Below are 19,654 nucleotides of genomic sequence, written 5' to 3' on the forward strand. Positions count from 1 at the left end.
TAAATTAAATATTCAAAATATAAACGACACAAGTGCATATAAATAAACGAGGATATCAGTAAAGGCTAAACTATTACAGTAATTCTAATTAGAAAATTAATCTTCCCCAAACTTATGACTGTTGATTGCGCAGCTTTCTCTGCTACAGGTTTTCGACTTTGCTCCTCGTCAGTATTTCCAATATGGCGCAGACCTTATCTATATATATATATATATATTTTTTTTTTTAAATGATTGGTCCTATGTAAGATTATTAATTTCTGAGAAAGTAGAATTTGACTTTTCATTATATACAGACCTTATAACAAATAAAGTTTTTCAGGTTTCACGTTACAAACTAAATCCCTAAAATAAAAGTTTTGATGATATTTATTGAGATACACCTATTATCCAAAACAATCACATCTTTGACAGGGCCACCTTCCATCCTGGTGAAGGTTACGCGTGACCTGTATTGCTGTTTCTGATCAGCCAATCAGTGGGGGGAAGAGTTCCCGACTTTCCTGTCGCACGGTTTGAAACGTGACGTGTGTGTGTGTGTGCTGCTTCATCGAAATGGCCCGCAAACAGGTTTTTAGACATGTTTGAGCAGTCTGTTCGGCTTTCAGCCTAAATGCTCCGACTGTCGTGAGTTGTCATCGAGACACACCTGTCCGTCACTGCGCCAGGTGACGGACAGGTCAGTTATTTAAAACCACGGTCTCACTGTTTTCGACTCTATTCATAGGAAAACAATAGTATTTCTAAGATTTTTTGCGCATTCCTTCATCGAAAGAATCGTCGTTCTTACCTACAGTCTCGTGTTTTTTTTACGCACGACTGAAGTGAAAACGAGGGCAGAGTTTGTGCATTGTTTTCATGAGCAGAGCATTGAGCTGGAATGATTTGATTTTATAAAACAGCAATTTTACACATAACAGAGTAGGCTGCAGCTGAACAAGGAGGAGGCCTTTACCACGGACTCATGCGCAAGGCATCATTCACCCACTGACTCAGAACAATCAGCCCTCAGAGATAAATGCCAGATTCTCTTCCTCCGAGCTTCACTCTTGTTTCTGCGTGAATGCTGTGGCTGAAGACACGCAGCCCCGAACGTGGACAGACAGACAGGCAAAAGGAGCCGGGATAGAGTTAAGTAAATGCATGTTTTCTGTGTTTTTTTTGTGTATCTGCCCTCTTTTGTGCTCGGATTTATTCATTTTTTAAAATTTTCTGTTTGTAATTATGCGCCTTATGAAAGACCTCAATGTTATTTATGCATTATGTCTGCCATAGCTGGTACTGAAAATGATTTTTGATGACTGCCATAGTACTCAAGAGCTTGGATTAAGTGGCCATTACTGACACTGTTTTTGTAATTAGTGCACAAAAACTGAATATAACCTAATGTATAAATTAGAATATAGTTAAAAAGGTGGTTTATTTGTTTTACCATTTGAAAAAGGGAACTTTATACAAATTCTTTATTAATATGTTTCAGGCATTTGTTTATTTTTATTTAGATCCAAATACACCGCAAAATCCACAAAATCTCACCAAGTATTTTTGTTCTAGTTTCTAGTGCAGATATCTTAGCACACTTGATATAAGACACAACTAACTTACGTTTATTTCTTGCTATTCCTTAGCAAGAAATAGGAGCTTATTTTAAGTAAATAAATCCTTAATATACATGAAGAGGTACTAGTACAATTGGAAGATTATTTCACTTGCATAACCAGGCAAAACTGCCTTGTTATGAGTGATATAATATAAAATGGCACTCTGGTTGGTGAGCAGTGATGGGTGATTTTAGGCTGACATTTCAGATGTTGGCTCATTCACTAACATGTTTTCCACCTAAGAGCAGTTCATAGTTAAATATGTGGCAGACTCTAATATCACTCTGACTGGCTGAAATAAGACGAGTACACCCGTTTTCACGCTTTCCTCCCAAACACAGATGAGGCAGCAGGTGTGGGAGATCTCCTATGAGAGGTGTGTGGGCCTGTGAGCGTGACCGACTCAAACCGGGAAATGAGGACCACTCTTTCTTTGTGCGGAGGCGACGATGAAGCCTGTAGTCATCAGCGAAGCATTAGCAGGGTGGGCTGGATGAAGAGGCTGCTGTGGCTCAGGTCCAATCACTGCGGGGGCATCCACATGGACACGGAGCCCGGAGTGTGGCTCAGGAGCTTCCAGCTGCTGGACACGGAGGGACAACATGAGGTATGGCTGGATAAAGATAGTCTCGTTTGAAAACAGAGCATTATAGCTGGCTTCTTGACTTAGATACTTTGGATGGGGAATAGTTCAATAAAGGCAAAGTATCAGCATATCTTAGCTCCTAACCTGCGGTTGAGTCCTTGGTTTTTAGGTGGACCAGAGTTCGTCTTTATGATACAATCAGATTTCGATTGTACATTCACATCTCCCCAAACGAACCAGTCCGTTTCTAGGCAAATGGACCGGAGTTCAATTAAAATGGACTGAGCAAGGCTGGTGTGAATGCACCTTATGTCATTATTTAAGAACCTGGTTATTAAAACTTGGTTGGTTCTTGGATTTTTGGACTTCATAGAAACACCCATTTGTGTAGCGGGCAAGGGACAACGTGACGTAACAATAATTGAACTTGTTATCCAGAAGGATCAGTGACCCTCATGGACAGGCTGAGGGGGTCATGAGTTTGGCTGTGTGTTTTGTGGACTTGGAGAAAGCTCAAGGTTGTTTTTGAGGCGGTATAGCTGGAGTAAAGAAGTTGTACTTTAAATGGTAATTGGGTCCATTTATGCCAAATCCAAAAGCTGTGTCCACAAAAAGCCAACTTATTCCCAGTGCAGGTTGGCTTCTGCCAAGACTGCACCTGGAGCTCTTCATGGAGAGGATCTCAAAGCACAGTGGTGGAAAAGAGAAAGGATTGTTTGGGAACCTCAGGATTTCATCACTTAGTTTAGCAGATAATGTGATTCTTAAAGGTTGGCAACTTTAAGGATTGAGCTTTAGCGTGCGCCACAAAAGGGTGAACCAGCTGGAATGGGAGACGGATCCTTGAGGCCATGGTTCTTGTCCCTCAACATCTAAAGACTCCAGTTTGGGAATGTAAGAAGGATGCCTCTCATTAGAGGTTTTCCAGGCACGATACTGTGGACTAGTTGGGTCTGGAAAATGTGACTTAATTGCAATAGTTTCTCTTTTAACTTTTCCTGATATTGTGTAGCGTTATTGGAGGCACAGTCATATTTCCTTTCAGTCTGACTAGACTAGAAGTAAAAATTACTGTAAATCATTCTGTAAATCAAATGTCTGAACTAATCAAATGTCTGAACAACTTTAGTTGGTACAAATAAAGTTGTGTACCATAAAGGCTGCCAATTTCTATATTTGTACCAAATGTAACCAGCTGGTATGGGAGACGGCTTTGTACCAAATGTAAAAATTAGTCAAGGTGAAAGAAAAGTGTAATAAATGTTCTTTACAAGTTTAACATAAAATAGAACAAAAATGTTTTTTCTATTATCCTGGATTATTATGGCGGACAGCCGGTTTGTAATGCAAATTCTTTCTTTTTTTGTCATGGGACTTTCATTATTGCATCATTTCATATAGTTTCAGGAAACCAATAAGGAAACACAAAGTAGAAGATTTTCCAGGAAGATAGATTGCTGTTTTGTTTTAGCTGAAGGAAATACAGATTTCTTTTTTCAAATAATATTATTATTATTTAGAGAACTATAACCAGTTTAGCTTCAAGATGAATGTTATAATGAAGAAGAAAATTAAATCCAAAAAATAACCAGCACATTTATGACACAACCAGGATTTAAATATGGACTACTGCAGTCGATCTTATGAGGTCAAATTATTGACGAGGCTGAAACTAAGAGGGACAAATGAACATTGTTATCTTTTGGTTTTGCACTTTCTTAGCATGTACCTGAGAGCAGACAGTAATAATGATGAGGGGAGAGTTTGGCTCAGCATGGATAGCTTGTGTTGTTCTACTGACTGGGACTTACAAATTTGCTGAACATCTTTCCAATTCTGCTTAGTCTGTTTTTTTTTATTTTTGTAGTGAATGACTCAAACCAACAAATAAAAAAAAAGGTAAAACTGACCTGATAAAACAGAAGTAAAACCTTTTCACCATAAACACGCTGATGGGCCATAGCACATACTGCATCAGCCTTGAAGGCAAAGCAGTTGTTAATTGTTCTGAAGTTTTGGTAACGTTGTACAACTTCTACAGTCTGTGGATAAAAACAGGAGGGCCTGGTGGAGGCTTCTCTCTAAAATCAGTCAACATTTCTTTGGTTTTTGAGAAGTTATTCTTCAGAAATAAACGGTCCTGGTCATCAAGTAGAGACGAAAGAGTTTGATGTTTTTCTGCAGTCACGCTCCGGCTTCTTGGCCCGCCACCACATCAACCCTTCATGTGTCTAATTTGAACTAATTGGTGTCTCTCCTGCCACTCTTTTGTTTGGCCTTTGTGAATCGCTGAGGCTAGAGAAACGTGAGAGACAGAAACTCATTAGACAAACAAAACGCTCATTATTCATCTTTTGACTTAATGAGCAGCAGAACCCTGACCCCGATTAAAGTTCTTCTGGTGCTGTTCAGAGATTTGTTTTTATCACGAGTACATCCACAAATCTGTGACGCAAGTGTTTACAATGTAATAAAAGGCACTAAATCTAAAAGTTTTCCCATGATGCCATCCGTGGTGTGTCATACGAGTATTTTTAGAATCAGAACCGACCTGTTTGACGTAGTACTTTGTCTTAAAGTGACAGGCAGGAATGTCAACAAGACTCTGCTTAGCATCTTTCTATTTTTATTAAAGTTTTCCTTCTTACCTACAAAGTTGGCCCACAGTCAACTTCTTTGATGCATTTGATTAACTACCATTTGTCTTATATTTCTTTCTATGAATCATCTTTCTCCTGATTGATAGACATAAATAAGTAAGTACCTGGAACAAGTCCAAAGTTGTAGGTTCAGCTTTGAGTCAAATATTTTTTTTAGGTGAAATTGTTTTTATTTTGGCTCAGTCATCAAATGTCAGTATTATTTAGCTTTCTACTTATACTGTATGTTGACGATTTCTTTTTTACTTGTACGTTTTAACAAATTAACAAGTGAAACTAAGATCTCTATGGGAAATTATTTTAAAAACAACCATGTTGATGTTAAAAGAAAAGTAAAAGGTTAATAAAATGCATGTATGAATGCATAACTTTCTAACATAAAACATGTCAAGTGTACGGTAGTCTAAACTCTCTCCCAGCGGTTGGTGAAGTTAAAATTAAAACTATACACAATATAAAAGTGACGAGTAAATAAAATTTGTCTCTTCTGGGATAGGGTTTGAAGTTGATTACTATGGGATAAATAACAAGTCTTAATGTTTTAATAACTTTAAAGTTTAAAATCTGTTTTATATTTTGTCTCTTTAGGTTTTGTTCCTGGGTTTTGTTATCTTAGCATGGAAACAATGAAAGTTCTTTTTATTTTTGGAAAGTTGAAAGTTTAATGACTGATCCAAAGACAGCTCAACAAACAGGATCAATACCAATCAGTGAGAATACAGCAAACCAATGAGAGTGTTTGTCACCGCTGTTGTAAAATCTATGCGCATGATTTACAGTCCACTAGATGCATCATAGAAACCCAGCTGAATGATTTTAGCTTGTAAACAAAGTTAATCGCCGCACTTCCCATTTTCAGTGACAGGATAGGCATCTATATATCTCAGCAGGAGGACGACGCTGTGCTTATGTCCAGCAGACATCCTGCAAGCCGCTGTTAGAGTAAGCACTTTTTGTTATTGGTTCCTTTTTTAGTAAATGGAATAAAATGTGGGATAAATGTAAAATATTTTAGATAAAGGAAGTTGTACTTTGTTTTGCTTCTATTTTTCACAGTAAGACTTGGGGAAGTGGGGAATTCACAGCATAGTTACTGAATTTAATGCAGTCAATAAACTGTTTAACACAGTCATTACTGTGGATGCACAGAGTGTATGATAATTCTTATTTTGTCCTAATTTTCAGTAAGTTTTGGGTCACGCCTAGAACACATCCTCATCACCACATGCCAGACTCACCTAAACTGACTGACTTTAATGCAGAAAAGTCTTGACTCTATTCTGAGCTCCCTTTAGATGGAGGTTTTCACTCTAATTACACACTTTTAGTGGTTTCAATTGTAATGGAATAAACAAATAGTTATCGTACTTAGTAGAATCCTGGTCAGTCCACTGAGGAAGCTCTTTAAGCTGCTTTATGTGGCTGGCTGTCTAAAGTGGTGACTAAATAATGTTTCACCTGAAAAGTCAGAGTGAGAATTAGAGAAGACATGCAACTGTGGCTCCTTTCCTGGCATTTTTATTTTTTGTTTTTGAACATGGAGTAGCTACTGAACAGTATATGTTATATTCCAGTGAAATAGGTTTTCCCTTTATTTTAAAAGTTGAATGAATTGATAGGTTTTGCTTTATTCCTCATTTAAAACTGACGTTTAAACAATTGAGGGGATTTACACCGGTACTTCAACTACTATTATCAGTTTGCTGTCAGTATAATAATAGTCCTCCAAACAATGCCAGTAGCTTCAGTATCAACATCAGCACACCTGCTGTCATCTGCTCCTAACCGCTTATTGGTCAGCCTGCACTGGCCCCGCCCACACCTGCTTCCTGGCTCCGCCCACCTCATAGAAAACGTTGTTGCAGACTTCTTTCTCCTCAGTATCTCGGTGCTTTACGAGGAGATCAACCTGTTGAATCATTTTTAATATTTTTCGTTAGTTTTGATAACATGGATGTTTTAAGTTTACTTCAAAGTCGAGTCCACAGTCGGAGAAAGCGGCTCTATTCCTAACTACCCGCAGTTTACGTTGAGATCCAGGAGCAAAACTAAGAAGGATTTATTCACCGCATCTCTTGTCAAAACATGGGAAAATGGCAGTTATCGATGGTATGTAAATTTAACTTTAGTTATTTGACCTTTAAGCAAAACCAGGAATCTTAATTGTGTTTTTATGTTCGTGTGAGCCTGAGTGTTTCTGTTGACGTGCTGACAAATGCTTGCATTGACTTATCAGGGTTATAAATCACTGCACCGCCGTGCTGAACGCTCTGGTTGCAGCTTGTTGCACACTTTGCTTCTCTAATACATGTGTGCCAAAATAAGACTTCATGTACAACGACATGTTGCCAACCAATGCTCATACGAAGCCAGGAAAGCTTACTTTTTTTAGTTAAATTATTTCACTTCATGGTCATCCTTACGTTTAATTTAGTCAACATTTGTTAGAAAATAATGCCTGACTATGTGTATTATTCATTTGTCGAGGAACATATAAATATCAACTTGTCTCACTGGAGATTATGTGTAGATGTGTTTTAAAACCACCAATCTAAAATTGCAACTTTCTTCATACATTTAGTGTAACAGGTATAATGAAGTACAGTTTGTGCAAGTTTTATTTTTAAACAGTATTGGTGTTTGTAAGGCTCTTGACGATATGAATTTATAGATTTATTGTCAAAAGGCCTGTGGGGAATTCTGAAATACTTAATTCCAATACATTTGATCAAATATTGTAATAAAATGTCCAGTCCATGTGGTGTAATGTGAGATTGAGCCCGATGCAGTACCCTGTTTAATTAAACTGATGCAGAGGAAATGAACAGATTCTAACATGGGGAATCTAACAGTGTCTGTGTTTTAAAAACATAAGCGGCATCAATGAACCGTTGAGTCATCGGTTACTTTACAGTTTCTGTCCTCTCGTAGTACTTAAAAGCTGCGTCAAGGAATATTAAGAATGAAAACCATCCAGGTACAGTTTCACCTGAATCCAATTCCAAGTACATCTTATAAAGCAGCTCCATGTTTATAGAAAACATTTTTATTTTGTGCTAATTTTCCCTCAGTGTTTGTGTTGACTCAATTTAATTATTTTTTTTATTTATTTTCTATCCTGCAGGAACCAGTGCAGGAGTGGGGCGAGGAGGAGGAGGACGGGGCCATTTTCGGGATCACCCTTCGAAGGGAGCCCGCCCCGCCGGGCACCGACTCCCCTGACCTCTCGCCGGCCTTCGGCTGCGTCCAGTACCACACGGTGAAGGTTCGCAGGCTGAAGGCCGCCACCTTGGAGCGCCTGGTGTCCCACCTGCTGGACGCAGAGCACCGGGAGCCCGACTTCATCCGGGTGTTCTTCTCCATGTACCGGGCCTTCACCTCCACCGGCGCCTTCATCGAACTGCTGTTTCAGAGGTGAACTTGTGGGCTTTCACTGAACTGAGGCGGGTGCTAACAGAAACCATGAGGGCCCAGTCAGCCGCTCTCCCAGCCGCTATATGAGCTCATTGTTGCTGCTTGATTTAGACTGATCTGTTTAACAGAAAACAGTCAATGTGCAGGAGGGACGAAAAAACAATAGTTTGACATTTTCTACAAGTCACCCTAATCCTACATTGTTTGTGAATAACAATTTATTCATAAGCTGTCTGGAAAAGCATGAAATTTGATAAGACTATTTTTCTAGCTAGGATAAGTACTGATGAAGAAAATAACCGAATTGGGGAAAAAAAAAAAAAAAAATCAGCTTAAGGCTTTATTCCCAACTGGATCGTACAAAGGTTGTTCAGCCTTCCACCTTCACTTTCTTCTGTCCTTCCATTGCTAAGTTCTTCCCTCCTTTTATAATTTTTTTCTTCCTTTTTGTCCTTATTTTCTTAAATAATGCCTCTTAGAAGAGGGTGATACAGAGTTAGAATTTTATCACACCACTTACGAAGCAGAAGCAGGATTTAAACGCTCTACTAGTTGCATTCAATATTTTCAAATTCACAGATTTTTGTGGAACAAATTATAGAGAAAAAAACAGAGATACTGTAAAATACTGTCAGTTTCGTTTTAACGTCATTAATTGAAATTTATCAATAACAGTAAACGATACAGTATTGCCCACTCCAATACCCCCCATGTCTTGTACCGTCTTTCCTCACTTGTGCCCTTCTTTTCTTGCATCCTCCCTTCCTTCCTGGTGTCCAGTCTTTCCTTGTGCTCTTCCTTAATTGTGCTTTCATTCACCATTCCTTGTGTTTTTCTTTCCTTTGTGTCCTTTATTCCTTCCTTTCTTTTTTTAAGGCTTCATAATATATAAATCGATCTTGGTGGATTATAATGTTTTATAATTTAATCAGGAATAAAAATGTTAAATTTACGATTTTAAAAACAGCCGTGCCATAACAGAACCTCCTCTTATCTGGAGCTGTGACGCAGAGATGTTCGCTGTATTTGCTTTCAAACTTTTCTGACATTGATTTATTTCCCCAGCTTGCAGCAATTTTTAGGAAGGTCGTCACTGCCGTCAAACGTTAGCGCAGCGTTTGCGTCAGAAGGGTTTACGACTGGCCAGATGCGCGTATCAGTTTTCAACACAGACAGCAGTTTAACAGCTTCCTCACGGCCCATCAGCTGTTCTCAGAACAAATCTCTGCTGGTTTCTAGGGCAGGCTTTATCGTCACGAGGTAAACAAAGCTTCCTGAGCTTTGTTGTATTGTGAGCGCTTCATGACTACACCCTCCACGCCCAGCGGCGTACCTGGTTTGATTTTTTTTTTTTTTTCCCCTGCTGGAATGTCTTAGAAAGAGCGTTTCATTACATTTTGTCCTGAAGCGACTCCTAAAAGGCCTAAAAAGCCTTTGCACGTCTTGCTGCAAAAGCTTCAAACAGCTGCTTGCTTTAATTGGTGCACTGGTAGATTTATTGTTCGTCAGACAGCCGCCCTCATCGGAGCTGTGCTGGTGGCGGCAGGCTTCCTGTAAGCTTCAGTGGACAAGGTCGCGGCAAACTGGAAAAGGTGTTATCCCAACAGGATTTAATACAGGATGTTCCATTTCTATCACTGTCATTAGATTACACAACTCTGCTGCTTACTCATCATTGGTGTCAATTTTATTACAATTGTGAACTCTTAAAGAAGCATTTAAACTTTTTTTGGAGTGGTTAAACAACTTTAGCCAGATTTCAACAGATTAGCTGCGGATTGAAGTCAAGTTTAAGAATTTAGTCGTGGAACCTAGTTTTTATAAATTTCTCTTCTACAAAGCATAGCCGGTGCTTTGTAGAAGCAGCTTCTGCCATGCTTGACAATGGGTCCAGCGGCGTTGGGTTTTAAATTTGTGCTTGAAGGAGTCCATTTTAGGTCAGACGTGTCTTTCTAGGTCAGTGCTGGCCTTTTGGAACCAGCTTCACTGGCCTTCCTACATCTTATGGATTTCATTTCAGACATTTGGTTGGTGTTTCAATGAGAGGATGATCCTGAACAAACATCCACGGTGGTTTTGGTGTACCATGCCAGGCCACAAAAAAGTTGCCGCTTGGATCTAACTGGCTAAATGGGTCAGATCCTCCTACTGGGTAATTACTGCATAGACAGTTATCTTTCAGCTGGCAACAACTAAGTCTGTGTTAAGAAGGGTCAAATAGTTGGCATCAAACAGAAAATAAAACCTTTAATGAGTTGCAAGATCTGCTAAAATTGGGTTAAAAACTGACCAAGGCTTTGTTAAAAACTGGAAGTCAAGTGGAGAATCCTAAAAACACGTGACTGGTGGTCATTAAACTGTTTGGTGAAAGCAAATAAAGGAGAAATAACAGAACACAGGGCTGTTTTTAATAGTGACAGAGCATTTCTACCATATAAGCCTGTGCTGTGCTCTAGGGCTTCTGTTGTTGGTCAGGTCCATGATGAGGTCAGCCGACTACCTGAGTAAACTAAATGACCAGGTTATATTCCAAGATGACGTCTCAAATTGTGGTAGAGTGGTTCAAGGAACAGGAGACGTCTTTCTCACATGGTTCGGCCACCAGAGTCCGAACCTGAAATGTTCCTGCCCTCAAACCTTCTGAAAAACGTTTGTAAAAAACATTTGCTCAAAGCTTGTGAACTAATATGTTTTATTGAGCTCCACTAAATCTTTTAAAGTAAATCAACCCACTTCAAAGAACTTGCTGATGCAACTTGCTAAGGGGGTCTTATCCAAATATTAGTTGTTGATCTATAAATTTGAGTCTGTATGAAAAATAATAGTTGAAAAACATCAATGAAATAGCCAAGTTCGTCATATGAGTGTTTGTGTATGTCTGATTGCCGCTAAATATTATACTGTAGTTTCCCATAAGCTGTATTTTATCAGCAACATGAGCATTGCTCCACGTCTGTTAGTTTTTTAATTGTTTTCAATCACATATCAATACCATAAACATCAGGATCTTGTTGTAAAACTGCAGCTCAGTTTCTGCGACGCAGACAACATGGAGCGATACTTTAGTTTTACTGCACCTATGTTTTATGGCAGGGTTATAAATCCCAGAGGAAGACTGGTCTCTGTTTACGCTCTGTGCCAAGGCCAACATCTCTGTGGGGATGGAGGAGTGTTGCAGGACATTTCCACAGGATGGACAGCCTGGCCGTTCTGCTGTAGTGGTCTCTATTGTTTACAGGATGATTTCTGTCACTACTTAGCTGCCATGTTTTTTTTTCTTTTATCTGATGATGTCTTCATTTATAGTTTAGCTGATAAGCTTTACCGTTTCCTTTTCCCTTCAGAGACAAAGCGCTTGCTAACTTGGACAACGCAGTCAGTCTGCACAGGTGAGTTCAGTCCCAGCTATCGTGGCTTCAACATCAGAGCTTCATCAGCTCACCTGCACAACAAGCAGCTGTGACTTAATTTCTAAGCTTTACGTGTTTTGTTCCTCCCTCTGCTGCTCTTCAGTCCTGCTCTGCCGGTGGTCCGGCTGTGGCTGGAGGAATACAGCACCGACTTCCAGGACCCGCCTCAGTACCAGGCCTTGAGGCTGCTGTGTTCCCACCTACGCCATCGACTCTGCTTCAGACGTTTGCTTTCGACTGCTGAGGCTTTGCTCAAGAGACTCCAGGAACAAGGTAGTGGCATGCACAATTGAACAAAGAAAAAAACCAATCAGTCTTTTCAACTCAACTTTGTGTCGATCCATCTCACAAAATCCAGACAAGACTAAGGAGTAGGTTCTGCGAGGCCCTGTAGCGACCTGCTGATCATTCATTTCTCTCATTCATGTTGTGTTTTGACAGATTGCCGCCGCTCCGTGTCAGAACACCTCAGTGCATCCCTGCAGCGCTGCAAACTCGGCGATGGAGGAGAAATGTCCTCTAAACCAGACAAACACAACTTCCTGGACTTCCCAGTTAGAGACGTAGCAGAGCAGCTCACCAGATTGGACGCCGTATGTAACACGCACACAAATCCACAGTCTTTGATGGAGTTTGATTGATGGATTAATCTCGTACGACTTCTCCTGAATGTCCCCACCAATCCTGCAGGAGCTGTTTGTGAAAGTGGAGCCGTTCCACTGCCTGGGCTGCATCTGGTCGCAGCGTGACAAGAAGGAAAACCGCAATCTGGCACCAACGGTCCGAGCCACCATTTCCCAGTTCAACGCAGTGACGAACCGTGTCATCACTTCCCTCCTCTGCCCATCCTCACCCAGCCCATACACTTCCTCTCCCGTCTTGTCCCCTTCCTCGACCTCCACCTTTCTGTACCCGTCTTCGGCACCCGGCTCGCCTCGCGGCTCGCACGCCAGTCCGGTTCACAGGGCGCGCGTCATCGAGTGGTGGATCGCCGTCGCACAGGTCAGGATCCAGACAAATCGCCACAAAGTTCAACAACAAATGTTTATGTTGACCTGCAGAGTAAGCAGCATTGTTTCTCCACAGGAGTGCAGACAGCTGAAGAACTTTTCGTCTTTGAAAGCCATCCTGTCCGCCCTGCAGTCAAACGCCGTGTACCGCCTCAAGAGGACCTGGGCCGCTGTGAGCAGGTGTGCTGATGTTTTCAGAAAGCGTCAGGATTATGACTCCGAGAATCTGGATTAACCAATGAATTGAATATTTCTTTTAGGGAAAGCATGACCGTCTTTGATCACCTGTGTGAGACGTTTCCCGATGAGAACTGTGTCCTCACAAACGGAGAGATACTAGTTGAGGTAAACATGTCTTTCATCCTCATACATGTAAGAAACTTGGATTGAAACATCAAATTTTAAATTGGCTTCACTCTCAAATAACATGGAATACAAATGAAGAACAAATCTGGTATGTTCTTTAAATGTTGTTTCAGCAGAACTGAGCTGCATTTCAGCAGAACTGAGCTGCGTTTATCAGAAAACCCTTATCTGACAATTGTGATAACCACTGAAAAGTTGCACTCTAGTAACCCGACATAAACTTATCTGACGAAGTAAAACTGCTTGTGTTTGCAAGTAACTGGAGCAGAAAGTCCCGATTCTGACCATGTAAAGAGAAATGATTCCTGCCAAGGATTTAGTTTGTTACAGAACACCACAGCTGAATTTTTGGCTCAATACTTTAGTAAGGCGTTTGATTTTGCTGCCCATGTTTTTCACTTGAAAACATGGGCAGGAAAAAACAATGATTGAGAAAAAACAATCAATCAGCTTCACTGATCACAATTTCATGCTGATTTCTGACCTCCGGGTTTTGGTTTTTGCAAGAATTTTGGTTGATTCTGATTTCTTTCTTTTTAATTGTCAAAATGAAAGAAAATAAAAAATAACACTGAAAAGATTTTATTCTAGCGACCCCCGCTGTGAAAAATCAATTATTTATATCTTGAGTTGGTTGAACGGTTGCCGTAATACAGCATTTTAAGCAGCCTTTAGCGTCTTATATTGGCGATTTTCAAATTTTGCACAGCTAGCATCAAAAGGGAGAAGTCTCTATGCTCATCCTGTTGGGAATGTAGATTTTTTCCTTAACTATGAGGTTTCCAAAAGGCTGAAGTATTTAAAAATCCAGGTTGATGGCTGATAAAATGGAGCAATTTTGCTGTAATCCTTCCAGCTTTCCTGTTATAAGTTGAAAATTCGACTATCTCGGCCTTGTGCAGCCTGAATGAACTGTGGCCATGTGGTGTAGAAAATAGTTTCCTTCTTAACAGTTTCTTAAATCTGTGCTCACTCTGATTTCATTTTAATCATCTCACTGATTCTGAAAATTTCGGACTTTACATTTCTTTCCCTCTGTAACAACATCTACTCTGAAGAGTGTTATCAGTTCAATCTGGCGCTGGTCTCAGATCGGCCACCGGTAGATTTTTTTTGGTGGATCTCTAGTAAAATCTTAAACATATATGTATGTAAATCTGCAGAGTATTAAAGTAACTACCTCACCTTCATCCAAAAATAGTTTTTTTGCATAGTTTGTTTTGCTGGTCAAGCATTTACTAGAGCAAAGCTCTGCAGGATGTAGTCTTTACTTCAGTCTGTAACTTCAGTTTGCCCTACTTTCCTCTAAAGGTAGTCTGTGAAAGACAAAAAAAAAAGCGCCTAAGAGATATTTTATTACTATGTTTGAAAAAAACACAAATTTTTATAAAGCGATGTTGTCTTTTACAACAACTCTGTTTTCAGGGAAGCAGCTTGTCACGCATACATTTGTTTTGGTTTTAAACACTTCTCCACCATAAAGGTGTTGTTTATTTTTTGTTTTAATATCTGTCTCTTCAATTGAAAAAAATAACCACTGTCTTAAATTTTATTTTATACTGGGACGTTTTGAAATTTTATAGCTCTTATGATTGAGTACTTATGTTCAATATATTTCCAAGTTATTTTTAATTTTGATTAAAACGGTCTCAGTGAAAATCCCAGAGGTTTTAACACCTCGGCATATTCATCTATAGAAACCCCGTGAGCCAGCTGTGACTGGAAATATCCAGTTCAAACCAAAGAAACTTCCAATAGAACCAGTCATGGGAATGGCTGGTCTGGATGGGAGCAGAGCAACAAAAGAATATTGAGAAGTGGCTTTATGTAAGCAAATGCACAACAGGAAGGAATTGGGTGAAACTGCTCTGACTTGAGGAGTTTCATTTATCATCTCCGTGCAAAGACGAGGGCCGATGCTGAATCTGGGACGGCAACAAGTAAATCGCTAGATCCTGCATGTTTTATTTAATGCTGCAGAGCAAGCAGACATTTCTCTGAACCTGTAGCTTTCCTCAACACATAACATCTATTTGTTGGTTGCCAGGTGAACTTTTTTATTGCTCAAGGTGTTTCACATATTAGATAACTTTTCACCTTTTCTTTTGTTACTCTGAGCAACAGCCGATAAGGATGTGTATTTAGTGACTCTACAGTCAGATTATTCCAGTTTTTATAAAACCTGCCCTCTAATGTTGCACAATGGCTAAACTAAACTGGTCATGTTGCACCCTCCCACATCCCTTGCTCCACTCAGCCGTGCAGGAAACGATTATATAACGCGTCCACTTGTTTGTTGTCGCCTCGCTTTGATTCACAAGCGTTGACACGACTCTTGTCCTCTGCCTGTAACAGAGGAGTCATCGTGAAAGCAGTGCCGCACATAGCTGTAAGCCATGACTGCGTCTAGACCCACTGTGAAAGGAAACCCCGCGATTTGCTCTGAAATTCCCTTTCACTTCCCAAATTTCAGTTCTGACCACTGAAATAGAATAAATGTGTCAGCTGGTAGAGAAATGTGTGACATAAAGTCTTTAAATGTCTTCCTGAATCATCAGATCCACTTCCCTTAAGCTGATTTGGTGTTTTAAGCTTCCTCCACTTCTTTTTGTGCTTGAAAATGGAAAATGTTTACAAGTTCAGCACAAAGGTAAAGGAATCAAAAAAGTGATTCCTACATTTATTATAATTATTGCAGGCTGGTGGTTGTGGAAAATGTTTCGCATCATATTCAACGTTTCAGACAGAGCAGCAAATATGTTTAAAATACTTTTATTTTATGAAGAAATGAAAACCTCAAGTCAGAATATTTTATATTTCTAGTTTTTTTTCTATGTGTGCATCATGCATAATGTTTGTTTTCCCCCTCAGAGCTTCAGCTGCGGTGTGGTGCCGTACCTGGGGACGTACCTGACGGTCCTCACCATGTTGGACACGGCGCTGACCGACACTGTGGAGGTCGGTTCTTTTCCTACTCTTCTCTAGGGTCCAATTCAGAGCTGTCTGGTCCCATTATAACTTTGGTTATTTAATTTTTTTACAGGAGAATCTCATCAACTTTGAGAAACGGAGACGGGTAAGTTCTGCCCCCTAGTGGCGCTTCATAGGAATATCTGTTTGAATGAATTGAAAGAATGGTGGTTCGCAGCACTCCTACTATAAGTGAATGGATCAGTCAAACTTTTCATTTATATTTTCAATCAAAATTGACTAAAAAGAGCTTCAGACTCTGTAAAGAGTGTGGATACTTCTGGCTTTTTAGGACGTGTTCAGAATTTGATTTATTATCATCAGTTTTATATTCTTCATGGATTATTCAGTGTTTTTAACTTTGCTTCCTTTAGGAGTATGAGATCCTCTCTCAGATTCGACAGCTGCAGGCTTTCTGCTCCCACTACAGCCTCTCGGTGAACTCTGACCTCACAGCCTGGCTCCAGGCTCACACTCTGCTCACGGAGCAGGAGAGGTAAAACCAGGAAAACAAAACGATTTTAATGAAGGTTTCACCAAACCCTGCAATGTCTCATGTTGTCTTTTTGTTTCCGTAGCTACGAGCGGTCTCGGGACCTGGAGCCTCCTGTTGACCCCTGTCCCAGCTCTCCCAACTCTTGGAGCCGCCGCCTGCTGGCCAATAAGCTCGCTTTGTAAGTTTTGAAAGATCAGCTGTCAAAACTCAAATTAACTACTGGTTGCCGTCAGTTTTTTTAGAGTAACTTTTTTTGTTTGTTTTATGTGCAGGTTGCGAACATCGCACTCGGATCAGATCAGCGTGTCGTCGTCTGGGTCCAGTGGTTCAGACCTGGAGGACCTCTCCACACCTCAGCCTTCACCCTTCAGGCTCAAACTGAAGGTAAAAGAGCCCAAGCAGGTGTCCAGACTCCTGCTTGGGCTCCAATAAACTCACATTTTCTCCCTTGGCTTCAGTCTCTCCCAGGCTCGCTTCACAACGTAGCGGAGGACTTCTCCATGTCTTCCTCGTCCTCACCGAGACTCTCCAGCTCATCCTGCTGCTCCTCGCAGCCTGACCTCTCCTCTTCTTCTCTGGCGCTCAGCCCAGAGTCCTCCTCCTCATCGTCGTCGTCTTCATTACAGTCCACCTGCTCTCCTCAGGCCGTGCTGCCTCTCTACAACAAACAGATCGCAGACTCGTGTATCATCAGGGTCACGGTGGAGTGTGTCAGCAACGGAAACGTCTACAAGAGCATCCTGGTACGTTGACCAAACTACTGGAAATCTGTTTCAGTCAAAAATATATATACATATATATATATTCTGGCTTTTATTCTGTTATGGTTGCCAATTATAAGGACCACTCAATTTGTAATTTACTTCAAAATAGTGAAATAAAATTGCTGAGAATTAATTAGAATTTTTAAATAATTTATTATTGTTGAGCAGTGTTTGCTTGAACAAAATAAAAGACAAAGGAATAATTCACTTTTTTATTTCTCTCCATTTTTCTGTATGAATAACAAATTAAGAATGAAATGAAGTTTATTACTGTTCTTGTAATAGTAGTGGACAATGTAATATTGTACATTAAAAACAATTTTAAAATAATTGCAATATTTTCTGAATGCAACAATATACAAATTTGGACCAATGTTGATATCAGATATTAATATTGCTGCAATTTCTGATATTTACAGACATTACATATATATTTCGCTAATCTTTCAATCTTTAAAATAGAAACTGCCTCTCTGCTTCGGTTAACTTCCCACAATTCTTTGCTGCATCAATCTCATGACTAAACAAATACCACAATTCTACTCCGGAAACAAAAAGCAAGATAAATTAATATTGGTCATTAATGTCAACCCAATTTGATACCAATAGGTTGAAAAATAACTAACATCAGAAAACATATTAGTGTGGATATATCATGCGTTCCTAATATATTCATTTGTATTTGTTCTGTAGTTGCAAATTTAACATTAAGATAATTAAGCTAATATCAGGATTGAGTTTTCTATCCAGTAACTACATTGGAGAAGTCTTCCTGTTTTCTGTGCAGCTGACCAGCCAGGATCACACGCCGCAGGTGATCCAGAGAGCTCTAGAGAAACACAACATGGAGGATTTCAGGAGCAGCGACTTCGGCCTCTACCAGCTGCTCAACCATGGGAGAGGTGACCATCTGCACTTCAGTCTGTCTGAATAGCTGGAATATTTCTACTTAGATCATTATTAATATTACAGGTTCCTATCGGACCACTGTTCCCTTCTAAACTAAACAACTTTTAAACTGCTTGTATAAAAAGTATTGTTTTAATTGAATTCAGTATTTAAACAAAAACAAAGTCTTGTTCAAAAAGTTCTTGATTTTGTTGTACTTGCTGCCAAAAAAAAAAAAACAATAAAGATTTTCTGAATCAAATCTAGACTACACTGGACACACCGAGCAACTCCTCACGTGTGTTTTGTTTTCCTCAGAGCTTCACATTCCTGACAACGCCAACGTCTTCTACGCCATGTGCACCTCGGCCAACTACGACTTTGTGCTGCGGCAGCGCTGGAGGAGCCACGGGAAACAGTTTGGCTACTTCTCCAGCCCCGGCGCTCGACCCAGGGGCCGGCACGTCAAATGAACGACAAGCTTCTGCACAGGCCGAATATTTACTGACTGACCGCATCTCCTCGTCTGTGTCAGAAGACCAGAGATGCATCCAAGGCTCCTCCTCGTTTCTGTTCATCACCGCAAAGACCGTCAGTGTGTCTGACTGACTCTGACTGAAGAATAACTCTGAGCAGTTCTCACTTTACCAGCAGAGCGAGAGAAAACCTGCTCTGTGAGAGGAGAGATGACACCAGATTAATCCAGATGTTCATCCAGGATTTCTAGTAGTGTGGGATATTGGACGATAGTGGGATCTGAATCCCATGTGGAGGAAATCATCAGCAGTCCTGAGTTTGACTCATCAGTGGAAACTCCTGAATGACTACAGAAGCATTTTTGCTTCACCCAGATAATCTGAAAGCGTAACAAGAGCTGCTGACGTTCACTGGTTAGCGAGTTCGGACAGATCAAATATGAAACCAGACCATGTTTTTATATTTAAAACACTCCTTGGATACAGAAACATTGTCCTGAGAGAAACTCATGAACATGCGCATGTCTTTTAGTTGAAACTGTAAATATTTTATACAATCTAAATGTAATTTTAACTGTTTAAATTATTTAACACACTTCAGTATTCATGTGTCAGAGCAATGGTGGCACAATGTGCTGCAACAATACAAAAATATCAAGTTTTTTTTGGTCTACTTTCTAGTGCAAATATATTAGTCCACTTGAAGTAAGACAAAACTAATCTACAAGTAACTTTAGCAAGATACAGAAGCTTGTTTTAAATCAATAATTCCTTAATATGGATGAAACAATACTGATTCCACTGGCAGATTATTTCACTTACAACAAGAAAATGTCCCCATGTTATAAGTAAAATAACTTGCCAGTGGAAATAGTACTTTTTTCAAATTAATGTAAAAGAATTATTGACTGAAAACAAACTCTTTTACCTTGCTGAAAAGTTAGGGGTTTTTATTTTTATTTTTAAAGGGTACTAAGACATTTGCACTAGAAACTAGACAAAAAAAATACTGT

At 39.9% G+C, this 19,654-nt stretch overlaps 1 protein-coding gene across 4 annotated transcripts; it reads left to right on the forward strand.

Annotated features, from left to right (window-relative positions):
- Positions 1 to 858: 858 nt before the first annotated feature.
- Positions 859 to 19,424, forward strand: rgl3a (ral guanine nucleotide dissociation stimulator-like 3a). 4 transcript variants are annotated; one of them, XM_032563983.1, is made up of 17 exons: positions 859 to 1,130; positions 1,943 to 2,208; positions 7,972 to 8,261; positions 11,606 to 11,650; positions 11,775 to 11,944; positions 12,113 to 12,264; positions 12,362 to 12,673; positions 12,758 to 12,861; positions 12,942 to 13,026; positions 15,919 to 16,005; positions 16,091 to 16,123; positions 16,392 to 16,513; positions 16,596 to 16,691; positions 16,786 to 16,897; positions 16,972 to 17,256; positions 18,065 to 18,179; positions 18,484 to 19,424. In XM_032563983.1, exons 2-17 carry the CDS (start codon positions 2,017 to 2,019, stop codon positions 18,636 to 18,638), a joined length of 2,355 nt encoding a protein of 784 aa, XP_032419874.1. In that variant the 5' UTR covers positions 859 to 1,130; positions 1,943 to 2,016; the 3' UTR covers positions 18,639 to 19,424. The 4 variants fall into 4 exon arrangements, with proteins under 4 accessions (XP_032419874.1, XP_032419876.1, XP_032419875.1 ...); XM_032563985.1 differs by having other exon boundaries at positions 859 to 1,125; positions 1,937 to 2,208; XM_032563984.1 differs by lacking the exon at positions 859 to 1,130 and having other exon boundaries at positions 1,183 to 2,208.
- Positions 19,425 to 19,654: the final 230 nt, after the last annotated feature.

Source organism: Xiphophorus hellerii, chromosome 5, assembly GCF_003331165.1.
Source record: "Xiphophorus hellerii strain 12219 chromosome 5, Xiphophorus_hellerii-4.1, whole genome shotgun sequence".
NCBI lineage: Eukaryota > Metazoa > Chordata > Actinopteri > Cyprinodontiformes > Poeciliidae > Xiphophorus > Xiphophorus hellerii.

Excerpts from the sequence above, each read along its gene's own strand:
- rgl3a (XM_032563983.1), top strand. The coding sequence starts at position 2,017 with ATGAGGACCACTCTTTCTTTGTGCGGAGGCGACGATGAAGCCTGTAGT. Across the intron at positions 2,209-7,971 it reads ACACGGAGGGACAACATGAG|GAACCAGTGCAGGAGTGGGG; the intron begins GTATGGCTGGAT and ends TCTATCCTGCAG. Across the intron at positions 16,124-16,391 it reads ACTTTGAGAAACGGAGACGG|GAGTATGAGATCCTCTCTCA; the intron begins GTAAGTTCTGCC and ends TGCTTCCTTTAG.